Source organism: Acinonyx jubatus, chromosome B2, assembly GCF_027475565.1.
Source record: "Acinonyx jubatus isolate Ajub_Pintada_27869175 chromosome B2, VMU_Ajub_asm_v1.0, whole genome shotgun sequence".
Lineage (NCBI taxonomy): Eukaryota > Metazoa > Chordata > Mammalia > Carnivora > Felidae > Acinonyx > Acinonyx jubatus.
Genome location: NC_069385.1, coordinates 53,235,119 through 53,252,398, shown reverse-complemented (window position 1 = coordinate 53,252,398; position 17,280 = coordinate 53,235,119). Strand labels below are relative to the sequence as shown.

At 40.9% G+C, this 17,280-nt stretch overlaps 1 protein-coding gene across 4 annotated transcripts in view; it reads left to right on the top strand.

Moving 5' to 3' along the window:
* ARMC2 (armadillo repeat containing 2) overlaps positions 1 to 17,280 on the top strand; it is a 125,729-nt gene that overhangs the window by 30,256 nt on the left and 78,193 nt on the right. For all 4 annotated transcript variants that reach the window (XM_053222392.1, XM_027057141.2, XM_027057142.2 and 1 more), the window contains 2 exons: positions 9,251 to 9,327; positions 14,266 to 14,364. In XM_053222392.1, the coding sequence (XP_053078367.1) occupies positions 9,251 to 9,327; positions 14,266 to 14,364 (176 nt within the window). The remainder of the gene's footprint in view (positions 1 to 9,250; positions 9,328 to 14,265; positions 14,365 to 17,280) is intronic.

Sequence of the window (17,280 nt, the reverse complement as noted above, 5' to 3'; positions counted from 1 at the left end):
ATGGATTGTTCAAGAAAGCTAACTGAAGTTGAAGTCACAGAACATCCTAACTCTCTGCCTTGGTGGATCCTGTTCATTCTTCAACAAATAAATTGTTCTGTTTAAAGATAAATAATATGAGGACAAGCATTAACAGAGGACTCAAGCATAGATATGTAAAAAACATAACAAAAGACAGATGAAGAAAATGGATCACAAAAGGAACTGCCCTCTAAAAACAAGAGTTAGAACAGTTTTCCATAGTGTCAAAATTTTTTTTAAAAAGGAAAAAGGAGCTCTTCTTTGGGTTATAAGAATTCAAATTAGAGATTCTAAGCCAACCTAAAGAGATGAAAAATATGTTTTCAGTTCTCAAGAAATGAAAGAAAAATGTATAAACATGGAGAATAAAGTCATATTAGAAATAAAGTGAGAATGAAAACAGTTGAAAATGTAATGAGACATGGTGTACAGGTTAGAAGAAACCACACAAAAATAAATGAATGAAAGGTATGAAATGAGTGGAGCAATTGAAATTGATACGGGAGGCATGGCATTGGTATTCCTGAAGGAGAGGGTCCTCTTCCACACCCCCTCCTAGTACTATCTTACTTTCAGCTAAGTGCCAGCCACTCTTCCAAGTGATTTACATACATTAACTCCTTTGGTACTCACAAGAACCAATTGAGAATGGAAGAGACCGCTTTCTGAAATAAAAATTTGAATCTGAACCTCAATGGACACACCCTGTCCCAACAAAGTTTGAGGCAGAATACTCCACACTGAGATACTTCCGACAATGTTTGGCACTAGAATACCCGGGACATAGTACACACTCAATTAGTAATTGTTGATTGGGTGGATAAATGGAAGAAGGTATCCTATGACCATTCAGGCTGCACAAGTGAGTCACATAGAAGGAGGAAGAGGCAGGCTGCCTCTGGCTTTATTAGAGCACTTCTGAGTGTCAGAAGACAGTGAAGTAGTGTCAATGAAGTTCTAAGTATAAGAAGGATAACCCAAGACTGTATCGCCAGCCAAGTTGTTTTTGAGTACAAAGGCAACAGATAGACATTTCCAGATGTGAATGAACTTGGGGACTATAGTACACATGCACTTTCTAGAAAAGTCTTGACATCAAAATGATGAGTCAAAATTCTGAAATGAAGAAGCTATGGTAAAGGCATTCATGGTGAGTATTGACTTTATTTTCATAGTGAGTTAAAAGTCTGAAAATGATGGCTATGGAACAGAAACGTTAATGATGTAATAGTCATGTAAATAACCGAAACCAGTACTTGGGAAGAAGTGTGAGTACTAATTATTTCACTTCATGAGAGGAAATAGATTTGTCAGTAGCTACAGTCTGGAAGTGAAATATAAATTTAAAAAAGAATACTTCAGCATCCTAATGTTTTTCATTATTTTTTTTCTTAACTTCAGAGAGATCTTTTAGAAACTAATATCTCTTGGGAAGACCCATCCATCTGAAGTTCTACAATTCCTTCAGTTTCATCTCAGTTTCTGTTTCTCTGTTATATTCAAGTAAAATTTATACTTAATACTTTAAAATTACAATGACACGTATGGTATGATCCCATTTATATGTGCCCTTTACTGCCCTCCCTCCAAGTCCCTCTTCTTTCTTTTCTCTTTTCATCTGAATATATATGCAAAATATGTCTGGAATGATGTTTACCACATATTAATACTTACAGGTGGTTGGGTCCTGGATGGTTTTTTGAAAAATCTTCTTTGTACTTTCTTATATTGCCTGGCCTTACAAATTTAATAAATGAATCATTTTTGTTTTCAAAAATAATGAAGTCATTATTATTTTAAGAAATTAAGGGTAATGTGCCTGAAAAACTGTTTCCATTTGGAAAAAACAAGCACTGGCCAGGAGGATTTTGTAGAGTCCCACCTTACTCCACCGTTTCCATTTGATAAGCATTTCTCGGTAAGCAAAGCTGAGGGGTTGGGGTTGGGGGGGCGGTGGTGGGAGACAGAGAAATGGACCCTGCCCATGAAGCGCTTGCACGGCAGCAGGCTGGCTGCTCAGGTGTGGGCTCTGGAAGAGCAACGTCAGCATCACCTGGGAGATAGTTACAAATGCAGAATCTCGGGCCCCATCCCAGACCTGTTGGATTGGAATCTGCGTTTTTAGAAGATATCCAGATGATGTGAATGCACACGAAAGTTTTGGAAGCACTGTTCAGTGATGAACTCTGATGCTGGGGGAACGGAAGCAGAGCTGGAAGCTGTGCCCTGGGAGTTTAGATGTGAGAGCACTTCATTCTGACTTGAAGACCAGGGGAGGCGACCTGGGGTGCGTGGTTTTGGGATACCTCTTGTGGCTCACTTTCCGTCGGGGTCGGACATTGTGCTTTTTGCTAACAGAACGGCAGAAGCTGAGGATGTTTGACTTGGTGGCAGCAGGTTCAGAGAAAGGCAGGTGGCCCGGTGCGGCAGGAGCATGGGTCCGGAGGCTGTAGACTGCAGGGAGCCACTGACAGGTTTTCAGCAGAAGACAAGACGGACTCTGGCAGCAGAGTGAAGGGCAGGGAGAGGGGAGAGCCTGGGACAAAGGAGCCCATTGAGAAGCAGCGGTTACAACAGTTCTGGCGGAAGACGGCCGTGTGTCAGTACCCCGCTAGGCCGTGAGGGAGGAAACAGAGAGCGGAAGGTGCAGGTGCCCAGAACCAGCATGGGCAGTGACTCGCTCTGGAAGAGGGGAGCCACAGCTCCTCTCCTGGACGAGGAAGCCCCCATAGCTACCACCGTGGGAAGTCACAGGCTTTTTGCCTGAGGTGTCTTGAAGCCGTGGACTTGTACTCTAAGCTAGGGGAATTTGAGTCTTATAGGTCTCCCTTTATATGTTAGGGCACGTTTATTCCTCGCTGCTTTCAGAATTTTCTCTTTATCCTTGTATTTTGCCAGTTTCACTATGATATGTCGTGCAGAAGATCGATTCAAGTTACGTCTGAAGGGAGTTCTCTGTGCCTCTTGGATTTCAGTGCCTTTTTCCTTCCCCAGATCAGGGAAGTTCTCAGCTATTATTTCTTCAAGTACACCTTCAGCACCTTTCCCTCTCTCTTCCTCCTCTGGAATACCAATTATGCATAGATTATTTCTCTTTAGTGCATCACTTAGTTCTCTAATTTTCCCCTCATACTCCTGGATTTTTTATCTCTCTTTTTCTCAGCTTCCTCTTTTTCCATAGTTTTATCTTCTGGTTCACCTATTCTCTCTTCTGCCTCTTCAATCCGAGCCATGGTCGTTTCCATTTTATTTTGCAGCTCATTTATAGCATTTTTTAGCTCCTCCTGACTATTCCTTAGTCCCTTGATCTCTGTAGCAATAGATTCTCTGCTGTCCTCTACACTGTTTTCAAGCCCAGTGATTAATTTTATGACTATTATTCTAAATTCACTTTCTGTTATATTGTTTAAATCCTTTTCGATCAGTTCATTAGCTGTTGTTATTTCCTGGAGATTCCTTTGAGGGGAATTCTTCCGTTTGGTCATTTTGGATAGTCCCTGGAATGGTGCGGACCTGCAGGGCACTTCCCCTGTGCTGTCTTCAATAACTGGAGTTGGTGGGTGTAAGCTAGGGGAATTTGAGCTTCACTAAGTTAAGCTAACATGGTTAGCTATGAAGCCATGTCTAATCAAGTTTATGCAAGTACCACTCGAAGAATAACCTCTTAGTGATTACCGAACAGGGTATTGAGATTATATGTAGAATTTCTAAATATGTGCTTTTTAAATCTTGGGCCACAAACCTTGGAAGACTTAAAATTTTGATCGTATGAGCATTTCTTTAAAATCATGTTTTTCAATTTCGTTATGTTTGTATGTAGCTGTTTAAGTAGAATTCTATTTTTAACATTAGTTATTAAGACAGAATGCTAATATGTCTGGAAACTATATGTCTGGGGCTTCAGGCTATGAAAACATGATTAAAGCCCCCCCCTCCCCGCCCCCACCGCAACTCCTTGGTGATGGCCTTCTCAAATTGCAGTCAAAGAATCTAAAGAGATTACAAAGCAGGGGTAAGCAAACTGAGCCCCATGAGCCAAATCCAGCCTATTACCTGTTTCTGTAAGTAAGGTTTTATTGGAACACAGCCACACCCATTCATTCACCTATTGTCTGTGGCTGCTTGCCCACTTCAGCAGCCAAGTTGGGTAGCTGTAGAGACTGTGTGGCTGCAAAGCCTAAAATATTTACTTCCTGACTTGAATCTATACAACTTGAGTCTAATTCTAAAAATGAAGTGTCTTTTTCTTAGGGTAAGGAAAGTTTAGCTCAAAATTTGCTAAATTTTCTTTTTATCGTATGCTTATGATAATTAGCACATTTAAAATTTAAATAGGCTTTAAAATTTTAAACATACCTTTAAAATTTTCTTTCCCATTTTCTTACATGTGATTTTTTTCCAAATGGAAATAAATTTATTGCTTTTTTTCCCCTCGCTTCCAAATCCTTCTTAATGTCTTTATAGTTCTGCTTTAAAGCAGGAGTCAACAAACTACAGCCCAGGAGCCAAATCTGGCCAGCCACCTGTTTTGTTTTGTTCTGTTATACAGCCCTTGAGCTAAGAATGGTTTATACATCTTTAAGTCATTACGCTTAAATGGTTACAAAAGTACTTACATAATAGCTTCTATTTTGCCATTTGGCCTGCAAAGTGTAAAATGTATACTGTCTGGCTCTTTAAGAAAACGCTTGCTGAACTCTGACTTAATCAAAATAATTGAAAAACCTGTCTAAATAATAGAGAAATCTGAGTTTTAGAATATTTTTAAAGAAATATACTTTACTTCTTCGGTGCATATGTGGTCCAGAAGTAGGTGTTGCTACTGTGACTGGTTGGTGGATGAGCAGTCAGCCTGTGTGTGGCATTGCCTTGACGACAGAACTTGGTTCTGGTGTTCAGAGTGAAATGTAGGACTCCAGTCAGTGACTGGGAAGAGAACACCTTACTTTTGCTCTGATCGGTAGTCGATCAGAGGCCTGGGAATGCCATATAGCCATTTCACCTTCTTCACTACTCCAGCCTGATTACAAAACGAAGGAAGGGCAGAACCGATAGAACTGCAGAAAGATGGAGCCAAAGCCCTGATCACGCCACACCTAAAGCCCACCCTAGTGTTCAACTTTTAGATTATATGAGCCAGTATATTCCATTTTGGGGGTAAGTCTGTTAGAATTAGGTTTTTGTTGTTGTTATTGTTATTTGTAGGTGAAGATACGGTAACTAATTAAATGGTGTTATTCTGCCTCCTAGAAGAATTTCACAAAAGAGCTTTAAAGAATGATTTTTGGAATTGTTTTATTATTGGACATCAAAAATCATTGCACGAGAATTAATTATGGTCTTTGACAACATGGGACAGGAAACTGGGAAGAAGAACAATTATACTGGATGACTGAATCAAAATACAGAAACATCTGATAGACAGGAACCCTTTGCCAAATATAACTGTGAGATTTAATGAATCCACCATGGATGGAGAAAATCTGCATTTGCTGCATATGTGAGAAAAAAAAACAAGAATTGACCAACACTGTGATGTGACCACCAAAACCACTAATGTGGCTCTAGGCTGCATTATTTAGAATCTCTCTTCTTTGTTCCTCAGGCCATACCTTTATCTCAGTGCCGGGTTCCAGACTCTAAATGGATCCCGACAAACTGCCACTCACTCAGAGTAACTGAATAGGCTGGCAAAGAGATTTGAAACCACATCCCATGAGGATGCATTGAGGGACTGGAGAAATTCGTTGCTGACATCAGTGATGGCAGCTGCAATAACAGTAAACATTTACTGGGTACTTACTAGGTACCTGGAATTGTGCTAGCAATCCCACATTGGATCATTTAACTCTCACGACAACCTTATATAGAGGGTTACTATTATTTACCACCCCCTCATATATAGATGAGGAAACCAAAGCCTTCCTGGTTTGGAAAATGGACCTGGAGTCACACAGCTAATTAGTATGATGATAATTAGCTAATGAGGTAGCTAATTGAACCATGGGATTTAAACCATAGGAGATGATGTTAAGTGGTCACACCACATTTTTAAATATGTGAAGGACTGTCAAGAGGAAGAAGGATAAAGATGTGTTTCATATGGCTCCATTTAGTACATAGAACCAGCAAGTTACAGGAGAACAGATTTCCACTAACTATAAGGCCACCCATTCTTCTCTTCTCTGGCAGGGAGAGGATTTTCTTTTCTTGATGCCCCTCTCCCCACCTCACTCCTATTGTGGGACTTCTGTACTGCTCCCCAGAAGCCCTGTAAGGCATACCCTGGTCAGACTAGACAGTTCTTCCTCAGCGTTTGTCTTCTTTGACCTGAGTTAGTCATGCCTGTCTTCTCAGCATGCTTGAGATGCATGAGAACATATTTTATTTCTCTTCTTCCTTTGCACTCCTTTTCCCCTTGCGATCCTTTATATGAGTATTTGACAAGGCCTTGTCCTGAGATTCTGGTCTCCAAGCCACAAACCTGATGACTCTAGTTCCTATATACCACTCTGAGCTTTAACAGAACTCTTTTCCTGATTTCCACATCTTCTTTGCCAATACTCCATTTTTCACCAGAAATCAATATGGCAAACCTCACGTGTGCTTTACTCCTCACACTGCTCTACCCCCTAACCTTCCCATTTCTGTTGATGGCAACCCTGCTATCCTGCTTCTCCAAGTGCACTTTCTGTCCTTTCTTCTACCTGAAATCAACCACCAATCCTATCAGCTTTTCATTTACAGAATCTCTTCAATTTGTTGTTTTCTCCAGTCCCACTGGCGCCCCCGAAGAATTAGTTCTTGTTACCTGTCTCCAAGTCTCCTAAATGTTCTTGGCACAACTCCAGATCCCATTACTTCCTTGCGATAGAACCTAAGACAGCTCCTTACTGCCCAACAGACCAGCCCATTGCCTCCACCCAGAGTTTCAGGCAGCTGTTCCCTGTATGTCCCAGCAGAAACCTCCTATTCCTTCCTTGCTGGCCCTGTGCTATTATCCCTTACTCTGAGTACCAGGCTGCTCATGCTTCTCTCCTGAGAGTAGTGTTATCACTTGCTGGTTCAACTTTTATTCTTTAAGACCCACTTTGTGGCCCACATCTCCCTCTCACTAATCACTTCCTTCTCAGCATCCCTCCAGTTCTTATGAACTGCTGACTTTCACAGTCTAGTACTTGATTAGAGACTCCATTGGAATTTTCCATTAAAAAAAAAAGGTGCTTAATTCCTTCAAGTAGATTTTAGACTTCTTCAGGGCAACTCTTCATATATTCTTTATCACAATAACATCCAGCATTGGATTATTCAGACAGGTGCTTGTTGACCCAGAACAAAAGAAAATACTAACATTGACTGTTAAGTTCTTCAAACGTACCAGTCACTGTACTAAGGAGAGGAATTGCCCTCATATTAAGATTAGAAAACCAAGGCTAAAAGCTTAAGTAAGTGGCCCAAATCCACATAGCTGATAAGTGTTGGACCCAGGACCCAGGGAGTTTGGATTCAGAGCCTGCAAACTCAATCACTGTATACTGATGATCACAGAGGGTATTAGTAAATCCCAATCCATGCTCTTTTTGAGAATTAGTCAGACCCAGCACTGTTGAACTTTGGTATATCATAAGAAAAAGGACCCTTCTTTTTTTTTTCCCCCACCCAGAAGTGGGGATACATAAATGTGGTATAATTTAGGGAGGCAACCTCATCACTGGCCATGACTCAGAGGGAGTGGACCAGTGACTTTGGAAAGCTATTAGTTGAAAACTATCCTGCTTGATTTCAGTAGTTGCTTAGGACAATAGTGAAAAGAAGGACTTGCCTCTGTTGTTCTCAGACTTTCTTGTTATTTCTAGGAGCGATGAGTGTGAGAACTTCCTTGGCCTCACACCCTGTCACACTCTTGGTATTTTACCTTCTCATAGGGTAGATTTACTTTATTTTTGTCTTCTTTGAGATCTGTTCCATTTGAATCTCAACTCTTAGAATGTTGACAAAGAAGATCCATCTCAACCCACACTCTTTCTTTGATTCTCCAGGGAGATCTTGCTACCAGATCTGTGTTTTTACACTGAATAAAAATAAAGCAATTGTCTCAGAGTATGAAATAATTAGACATTTTGAGGAAGATTAGCTTGATCTTTAGTCTACTAAATGATAAAACGAAGTGTCAGATGTTTTTAAAAAAAGGACATTTTATGGAAAAAAGTGATATTTGGGGAAGCTAATCTTTAGGGCAGCAGTAAAAGCCAAGGGCCAGGACGTAGCATTGAACATTTCCTAGGAATCTTATTACACAGGCACACATTTGGATGCTTGTGAGTGACCCTGGCCACAAGTATATCCATTCTTTGTGATTTTTTGATAAAAAAAAAAAAAAATGTTGTAAAACTTGCTCTCAGTGTTTTTTACCTTGGAATTTTGTACAGATGTTTAAAATAAGTGCTTTTAAGTATCACTGTAGCTAAAGAAAAGTTGTATCCTTCCCAGATGGTCTCTACATTAACTATAACCTTAAAAAGGCGGGGTGGGGGGCAATATAATCCTGCTATTGGCCAGCCACTAGTCTTTTATTTGGAACACAGAATATTATCATCTGGGGGCTTCCTGAATTTACCTTCAATATTTTCACATTTAGACTGTTTCTAAAAATAAAGGATTTTGAGGAACACTAATGAATTTTTAAAATGGAAACAGGATACTCTGTGATGAAGTAGAAGGAACTGTGAATTGGAAATTATGAGACCTGGGCTCCACATCTGACCCTGCTTTTTGACCTTGGGCACATCTGACCAATTTGGGAATAATTTTCTTATGTGCAGGGAGAGAGAGGAAGGGCCTCTTATAGCTCCTGAATGCTGGTCTTTTGTGATTCCTGCATACCAGAGTTCTTTCTTATTGCAACAGTGACCTCTTGTGGTATATATCCTTATCAGTTTTTTGATTTGCAAAGTAAACTTAGGATGTATGTATGTATGTATTTATTTATTTTTTGGTGTTTCTGGTAACTATATTTAATATTTTAAGCAAATCCGACTTGTTTTTCGATCAATAAATCTTAGTTGGAAATCAGATGTTATAATTAAAGGGGTATAGAGTATCAAACCACATCTTATAAACAATTCTCTGTGGTTTCTTGACAAGCTACATATAACCAGCTCTACACTTATAGAAAGAGAAATACTTTGGTTTTTGTGCTGAATGGTGTGCGTATTCCTCTTCCTCCTAGGGAGCAGGGGAAGAGGTGTTCGAGAGCCTCATCATATTCCAGCAGCTCAGACGTGAGCCGACTGGAAGCCAGAGCAGGTGAGGTGCTTGTGTTCTTAAAGGTCTCCAGTGCTCCTTCCTCATCAGCATCTCCATTTGTAGGAAAGACATTTACACTGAACATGTCTGATGTTGGCTCTCTGTTTGAAAACTCTAGTAACTTCGTCCAACTTGGTCTCACATCAACATTTGTTTTTATACATTTTTTATTATTTTTACAAGTCTTAAAATTCTTGCCATTACCCAGTTCTAGTGCCCCAAACATTTATAGATTACAGTATTAGTGATTGTACGAGAAATTATTTTGTAAAAGCACTTGAAAAATTGTAAAACCTGACACTGACATAGTTCTTAAGTTCAAAACCTGAGTTCAAAATCATTGCTCAGTTAAAGGAAACTGTATTAACTGTGTGAATTCAGCCTTTTGGGGCTTTAATCTGTTTGAGAAAAAAATATATGACAATATAAATCACAGGCTAGAAATGATGCAAAATGTATTCATGCAATGAAATATGGCGATCAGAAACATGAATTAGACTACACTTATAATATTGACTGAAATGAGTGCACATAATATTACATGAAAACATTAAGTTGCAGAAACAATGACATTATGCTGTTTATGGATGCAGATCCAGGTGGTGACATGTAAAGTCAAACATGATAAAAATAACCACCTGATTTAAAATGGCAGTGACCCGGGATGCTGGGTGGCTCAGTCAATTAAGCGTCTGACTTCAGCTCAGATCATGATCTCATGGTTCGTGAGTTTAAGCCCCTGCGTCAGGCTCTGTGCTGACAGCTCAGAGCCTAGAGCTTGCTTCAGATTCCGTGTCTCCTTCTCTCTCTGCCCCTCCCCCACTCACACTCTTTCTCTTTCTGTCTCATAAATAAACACTAAAAACAAAGAAATTTAGAATGGCAGTGACCGTTGGAGGGAGAGGAAGGAGGGGGAATGGACAGGGGGAGGCACCTATATCTGTAATGTTTATTTCTTTGAAATAAGGGAGAGGCTAAAAATACGATTCATATTTGACCAAACTATTTGTGGGTACACAGGTGTTTGTTATATTCTTCGCACTATTTTCGTGCACATGAAATTTTATGAAACCAAACTATCGGGCTCGAAAAGTATTTTATTACTTTCACAACTAACTTCTTACCAATAAAATGACTTTTGTGGCCAATGGGAATTTCTGTAACACTCAGGAAAATCTTAGACTGATTTCCACATCAGAATTGTTGCTAAGGATTTTACACTTACTTGCTAAAAACATCAGCCAATAAACATTGTGTCAAGTTTTTGTATCCAGAGCTCAAAGCTGTGGTTAAAACCTATAACCACTGAGACAGCAAAATCGTCAAAAACATGCTGAAATTTCTGCTTGACTTACCCAATTTCCTGTTGAATCATAATTTTTATATTTAGCAAACTGTGAACCTAGAGGAAAGTGCTTTCTAAAATATTAGGTTGTTGCCCAAGACTGAGGCAAAGTTTATTTATTTAGTTTTTGTAAATCTTAAAGAGTAATCACAGGATTCCATGCTTCAGTTGCTAGAATGGAGACTGGTTAAGTATATAAAATGGGATTTTTGCAGAAAGCAGAGTTGGGGGAGGGGCACAAGGTGGGGGGAAGACGTGCAAAGGCTGGGGCTGGGCACCACCGCTCACACTGATTCTTGGGAGAGGGCTGAACCCTTACGCCACAGTGTCTGGTTCACTTCTCTGAGAGGAGACAAGTTGGAAGGGCCTGCAAGAACCTTTCCTTTCCCAAGGTTAAACAAACTGTTCTGTGATTTCTGGCTCCCCCCTGTAATTCAGTTCTTCCCAGGGTGAGCATGTTATTGATTTTGTTTGTCCTGAGAAGCAGATTGATAATCATGGTTTCTCACAGAGCTGTTTTATTTAACAGCATATTGCATGGGAGGTAAAAATGCTGATTTGGACTTATTGGACTTGGAGTCTGTATTTCTAGTAAACTTAAGTATGCCATAAATATTTGGTGATTAAATTATTTGTCTGAGTTATTATCTTCTGGCTTTTCACTTGCCTTGATATATGTTGACTTTATTCACATTCTTTGGACTTTGTGTCAGATACTTGGGACTATGAGCAGCCATGTATTCTGCTTGAATATTCAGGTTTACTTTTAGACTCCGTACCTGTAATTTATCAAGGTTAGGGTAGGCTCATAAAAGTAATGACCTAAAAGATTGAGATGGTGGTCTAGCATCCATTACCTACGGTTCTGAAATCCCAAAGCTGCAGCTTGGGAATGCTCTGAAAGCTGAAGTATTTTTCAGACTCATTTAGTGGCCGTGCCTGACCTGAACTGATGGTAGGCCAAGACTAGTCTTTCTTTTACTGGCGTGAATATGCACATATCATATGCACATATCTTGCTGCAGGGTGCTGCCGGAAGACCCTACTGGGGGTGGTGTGTAATATGCAGTGAGTGTACCATTTTGCCTTACTAAGGTTCAAAACTTTTTGAATCCCAAACCACGTCTGCTCCAAAGGCTTTGGATAAGGGATTGTGAGCCCGTACTAACGTGGACCGATTTTGTCCTAAAGACATTGCACCTTTGTGTATTATGGTGAATTTTTCTTTATGGGTTAGACAGATTATGTGAAGCTGTGCTATGCAAACTGTTGACAGCACACCTACACTATTTAATTATAGCTTCGTTGACAACCCCTTTCTGTCTACTTTTTCTGCTCAAATGCTCTTCACACCCAGTGTACATCATCCCCTCTTCGTATCAGGAAGCCTTGATAAGAGGCAAGCCTGGACTCACTGCAACTGGAATGGCTATTCCCAGGGTGGAGCGGATTAGAGGGGGCCTCCGTGCACTGGGAGGCATGGGTAAATTGCATAGTCTCCCTGCTTCTCCTGGGTGACATCGTCACCGTGCACCTGGGAAGTGTAGACTGTATGCTATATTTCTTTTCTTCTCAAGAGTAATATAAATACAAGAGCACAAAAGAAATTAATAACCCCTAATCCTAACTTGGAAATGACCCTTGTTACCTCATTTTACAGAGCAAAGTGATGCGACTTGCCCACAGTCTACCAGCTAGTAGATGGGAGAGCTAGGATTCAAACCCAGACAGTGAATCTAGAACCTGTGCTCTTAACAGGCCTCCCTGGTCAGCTGGTTGTTTTGTTTTGTTTTGTTGCCCAGTTAAAACAATCTAAAAATAAATAGGCCATACACCTTTTCATTGCTCTCTCTCTCTCTCCTTCCTCTCTATGAAACCCTCGCTGTACTTATCATTTCTTTTCTTTCTTTGTGTGTTTATTTATTTTTGAGAGAGAGCACAAGCAGGCAAGGGGCCTGGGAAGGAGGGAAGGAGACGCAGAATCTGAAGCAGGCTTCGGGCTCTAAGCTGTCAACACAGAGCCGGGTGCGGGGCTTGAACTCATGAACTGAGAGATCATGACCTGAGCTGAAGTTTGACACTTAACCAGATGAGCCACCCCATCTCTATCATTTCTAAGTCTTCATGTGATATATGTAGGATCTAGGCACCCACTGTGGACACTTGACTGATCGGTACTGGGTCCACTCTGAGCGGGCACAGACTCTAAACCAGTATAGACTGGGCACCATGTGAAGGCCTTATGGGGCAGACTTCAGAGAAGGGAGGCTAAGCACTGCTCCTGAGGGTTCGCACAGCAGTGCCTCCTCCAACTACACTGTCTTGCTTTAGATAGTGAGATATAGCCTGTGTGAAATGTAATCATGATTTGAAGTTTCTAATATGATTCACATTTCCCTCCTACCTTTCAGTTTACTGTTTTTGCTGTAGGGGTGGAATAGCATAGAGAGAGGTCAAGTGCAAGGGCTATGGAGCTATATGACCGTGGGCAGGTAACTTAATACTCCTGAGCCCCACTTTCTTCATCTGGAAATGGAGACAATTTGGGCACCTCCTCATAATATTGTTACAAAAATTAAATAGAGGCATGCTGCATCTTAAAGTACCCGATCAATGGTAGCTATTACTCTTCTACAGCCTTCATTCATGGGCAGCATCTGTTTTTGATAATTTGCTGGTATCATGCAGCTGGATAAACTTCAGACAGCAGTGGCCTGTTGCTTTTTAATTAGGAAAATGAAATTCACATTTGTTGTTGCTAGACGTTAGGCACTGGGCTCTGAGCTTTACCTATATCATGTCTTTTAATTCTCATAGCCCCGAAGGCAAAGATTTTCGTCTTCTGTTTCACCGATGAGGCTCAGAAAGGGTGAAAAACCAGACCCCGGTCACCCAGTACATCTGTGACGAAGCTGTGATCTGAACTGACATCTGTCAATGCCCAAAGCATAGGCTTTTCCCACCACGCCGCACAAAATCTCAACGGCCCCACAATGATGTGGACATTTTATTTTCTATAGGAAAGAAAGTTTCTTCAGGCCTTCTTCCTTTGAGAAAAATTTTCATCAAACATTTTCAAAATCCTTATTCTTTACATATCTATAGTTTTCTATTTATTCCATATTACGGAGAGTACAGAGTGGTACATTTAAAATAAAAAATAACTCAAAACTATCTGTCTTCCTGGGCACCTGGCTGGCTCAGTCAGTGTAGCATGTAGCTCTAGATCTCAGTGTCATGAGTTCATGCCCCGTGTTGGGTGTAGAGCTTACTTAAAAACAAACAAACAAACAAAACAAAAACCACCTGTTTGCCTTACAATAATTCCAACATTGACAAAGCTTAAGACATTACACAATGTCCCAACCAGAGTTTAAAGTTCTAATTTCTTTACATGATCTTATCTTGAGTTTGATTTGAGGTGATTTTATTAAGAGACACATAGTTCTAATTAGAATTAGTTGGGCTTAGGGGGCGAGGTATAATTTAATTACAAAGTTGGTTAATTTTAGTGATGAATAGCAGACCTGAGATGGTGCTCTAGGTACAACTCCTTTTTCACAGCTTTCTCCTGATCTGGGTTTCTTTTGCAGTCTCAAAAGCCAACTTGCAAGAAAAGGATACAGAAATAGAAGTAGACGAAGTCTTTTGGAATACAAGGATCGTACCAATTTTGCATGAATTAGAAAAGGGTAAAAAAAAAAAGTTTGTTTTAAATTGAGAATGTCTGTAGTTATTTATATGTTCCCCATTGCACTGATATTTTTAGTATGCTTTGACTACCATTTCTGTGAACATGTTCAAAAACAAATGGAGTTATCTCTTTATTCACCTAATAATGTATATATGAAGTACATGCAAACCTAATTTTTAGTGACTAAAAATTACACTTTAAATGCTGGAAGAGAGCTTACTTCTAAAATCCCCCATGGAATATAAATGAATTCATCACCTTCTATCCGCCCAAGGAAATGCTGGTTTGAACTCTCCAGGTTGACAGTTAATACATGAAAGTGAAAGATTAAAACAGATTTCAGGCCCCTGAAACTTTGACTAACTCTCATAGACTGGCATCTGTGGCAGGTGTGCCGATGGTTTTCTAGATCCAAAGGTGTATTTCCTACTCTTGTAAGGCTCCCACACCTGTTGGGAATGCCACTCAGAGCTGGAAGCAACCTGGAGTGCGCCCAGCCCTCATACTCTGAAGTGTCCCAGCAGTAAAGGCTGGTGATCAGTGGGTCTCTGCAAAAGGTGACCTGTGGAAAGGTTGTCAGGAGCATGACCCCTGCCGTCTCTCCTTCGCGGCTCCTTAGGGATTCCATTTCTGTAGTGAAAATGGGCTCCCTCTGGAGCTGTAGTCACGGCTCCGGGCTAAGCTCAGCAACTGGCACACACACACAGTAGGCCCTCACCAGGCATTGTGGAATGAGTGCTCCATGGAGGAGCAAACCGCAGGATAGCCTTGGGAAGAGGACCTCAGAGAAGCAGGGTAAGTAAGTCCTCCCCAGCAAGCAACGAAGTCATGTAAAAGACCTACTTCCCAAAAGGTTCGAATGGCCTCACGGCTCCTTGGCTCCCTGTTGTACTTGGCTGTGTTTGTGGTTTATGCGGGAGCCCTGGGCAGGGTTTCTGGCTCCGGTGTTGCTACTAACTAAGCCTGTGGCTGTGGGGGAACCACCTAATCTCTGCACGGCAGTGTTCTCATGCCAGGTGATGGTGGCTTAGACTGGACCATCATCTCTGTCCACTGCAGCTCAAAACCACTGAGTGATGTGACTTTCCTCCCTCTGCAGCTACTAATTTTCACCCTCAGATTAGCGAGCCAGCTTAACTTTGGGCCCTTTATTTTAGGAGATGTGTGCAAAAACTAGTGACAAGAGCAATCAGTCTGGGCAAAGGTTAACAAAGGAGAACATGCTAGGGAGAGCACAGTAGGAAGAGTGGTCTGGGGCACGAAGGCCTGTCTCAGAGGAAGTCTTCAGTCTGAAAGATTTTACGAGAGTTCTGAGAACACCAACAGAGAAAATTGAACTGGAGTTTGGGATTTGAAATGTGGGTGAATCTGCCTTCTCGGAGGATTGTTGGCCCTGAAGTATGGCATCTCTCCCTCTCCCAGATGCAACTTTAAGAACAGTACATGGGGGAAGGACTGGGTTACTTGAGCTTTTGAGCATCTTTCTTTCTTCCTTCCCCTTCCTTCCTTCCTTCCTTCCTTCCTTCCTTCCTTCCTTCCTTCCTCCCTCCCTCCCTCCCTCCCTCCCTCCCTCCCTCCCTCCCTCTCCTCCTTGCCCTCTCCCCCTCCCTCCCTCCCCCTCTCTCTTTCTTTTTCCCTCCCCTTTCCTCCTCTCCCCTCCTCTTCCCTTCCTTTAATTCTTATTTTCCTTTTTATTTTTCCACAATTTCAGAGTTATAGAAAAGTTTCAAGAATAGTACAAAGAAATCCTGTATGCCCTTACCTCAGATTTCCCAAATATAAATGTTTTATCACATTTACTTCATTATTCTCTTTCTCTCTTCCCCCCTCTTGCTCTCTTTTTCTCGGTATCACCCCCCCCCCCCCACCACACACACATAGGCATTGGGTTTTTTTCCTTTTTTGAACCATTTGAGAACAAATTGCCAACGCGATGTCCCATATCCCTAGGACTCTGGCACACATTTTAAGAAACAAGGACATTCTGTTACATATCTGCAAATTGTCCTACAATGCTATACAAACCATATTCAGATTTTGCCAGTTACCCTAATAATTTCCTTTATATAAAAAGCAAATCCCGGATCATAAGTTCAAGTTATTTGTCATAGCTCTTTCATGATCTTGACATATTTGCCAGTTATGTTATAGACTGCCCCCACAAGCTAGTTTTCTCTGGTAGTTTCTCACAGTTAGACCCAGACTAGGCATTTGGGGAAGGTGTGTGGCATGAATACTGCTGTGTCCTTCTCAGTGCATCATAGCAGAAGGCACATGATACTGATCCGGTCCATTACTGGGGATATGAACTTTGATCACTTGGGGAAGGTGGTATCTAGGTTTTTCCACTGTGAAGTTACTGTTTTCTCCTTTGCAATTAATAAGTATCTCATGGGGGAGAAGTTACTTTGAGGCTACATTGCTTTCTGTTACTTATCAAACTTTCACCCACTAACTTCAGCCCTTTGAGAATCTTGAAAGCTCTTAAGTTCAAGTTGTCTTTTGAGGCTATATGGCATTTATTACAAACCAACTGGTGTAAAGTTAATTTGATCAACAGTTTAAAATTTGACCCGTGAGCCTTTCCTTTTTAACTTATTTTAAGCTAAAACAGCTACTCCTAGTTGAATGCACCATGCTGAAGAGTTTGCAGAGGGAAGTATTAGACAAATGCCTTGAGGTCTACCCTCTACCAGAGAGTGGTCCACGGCCTGGACTTGGGGTTTGTGAAGAAACTGCCAGTAACAGAAGAATCAAACAACAAAACAAAAGCGTTCTTACAATAGAGCTCAGGTTTTCCCCTTTATTTAAAGTTAGTCTAAGTCATTTCCCAAAAATTCATTTATTTAAGTGCATAACTGAAAGGCATTGAAGGTTACTGAGCTATTGAGGTTTAAAATTTTTTCTTAGATGT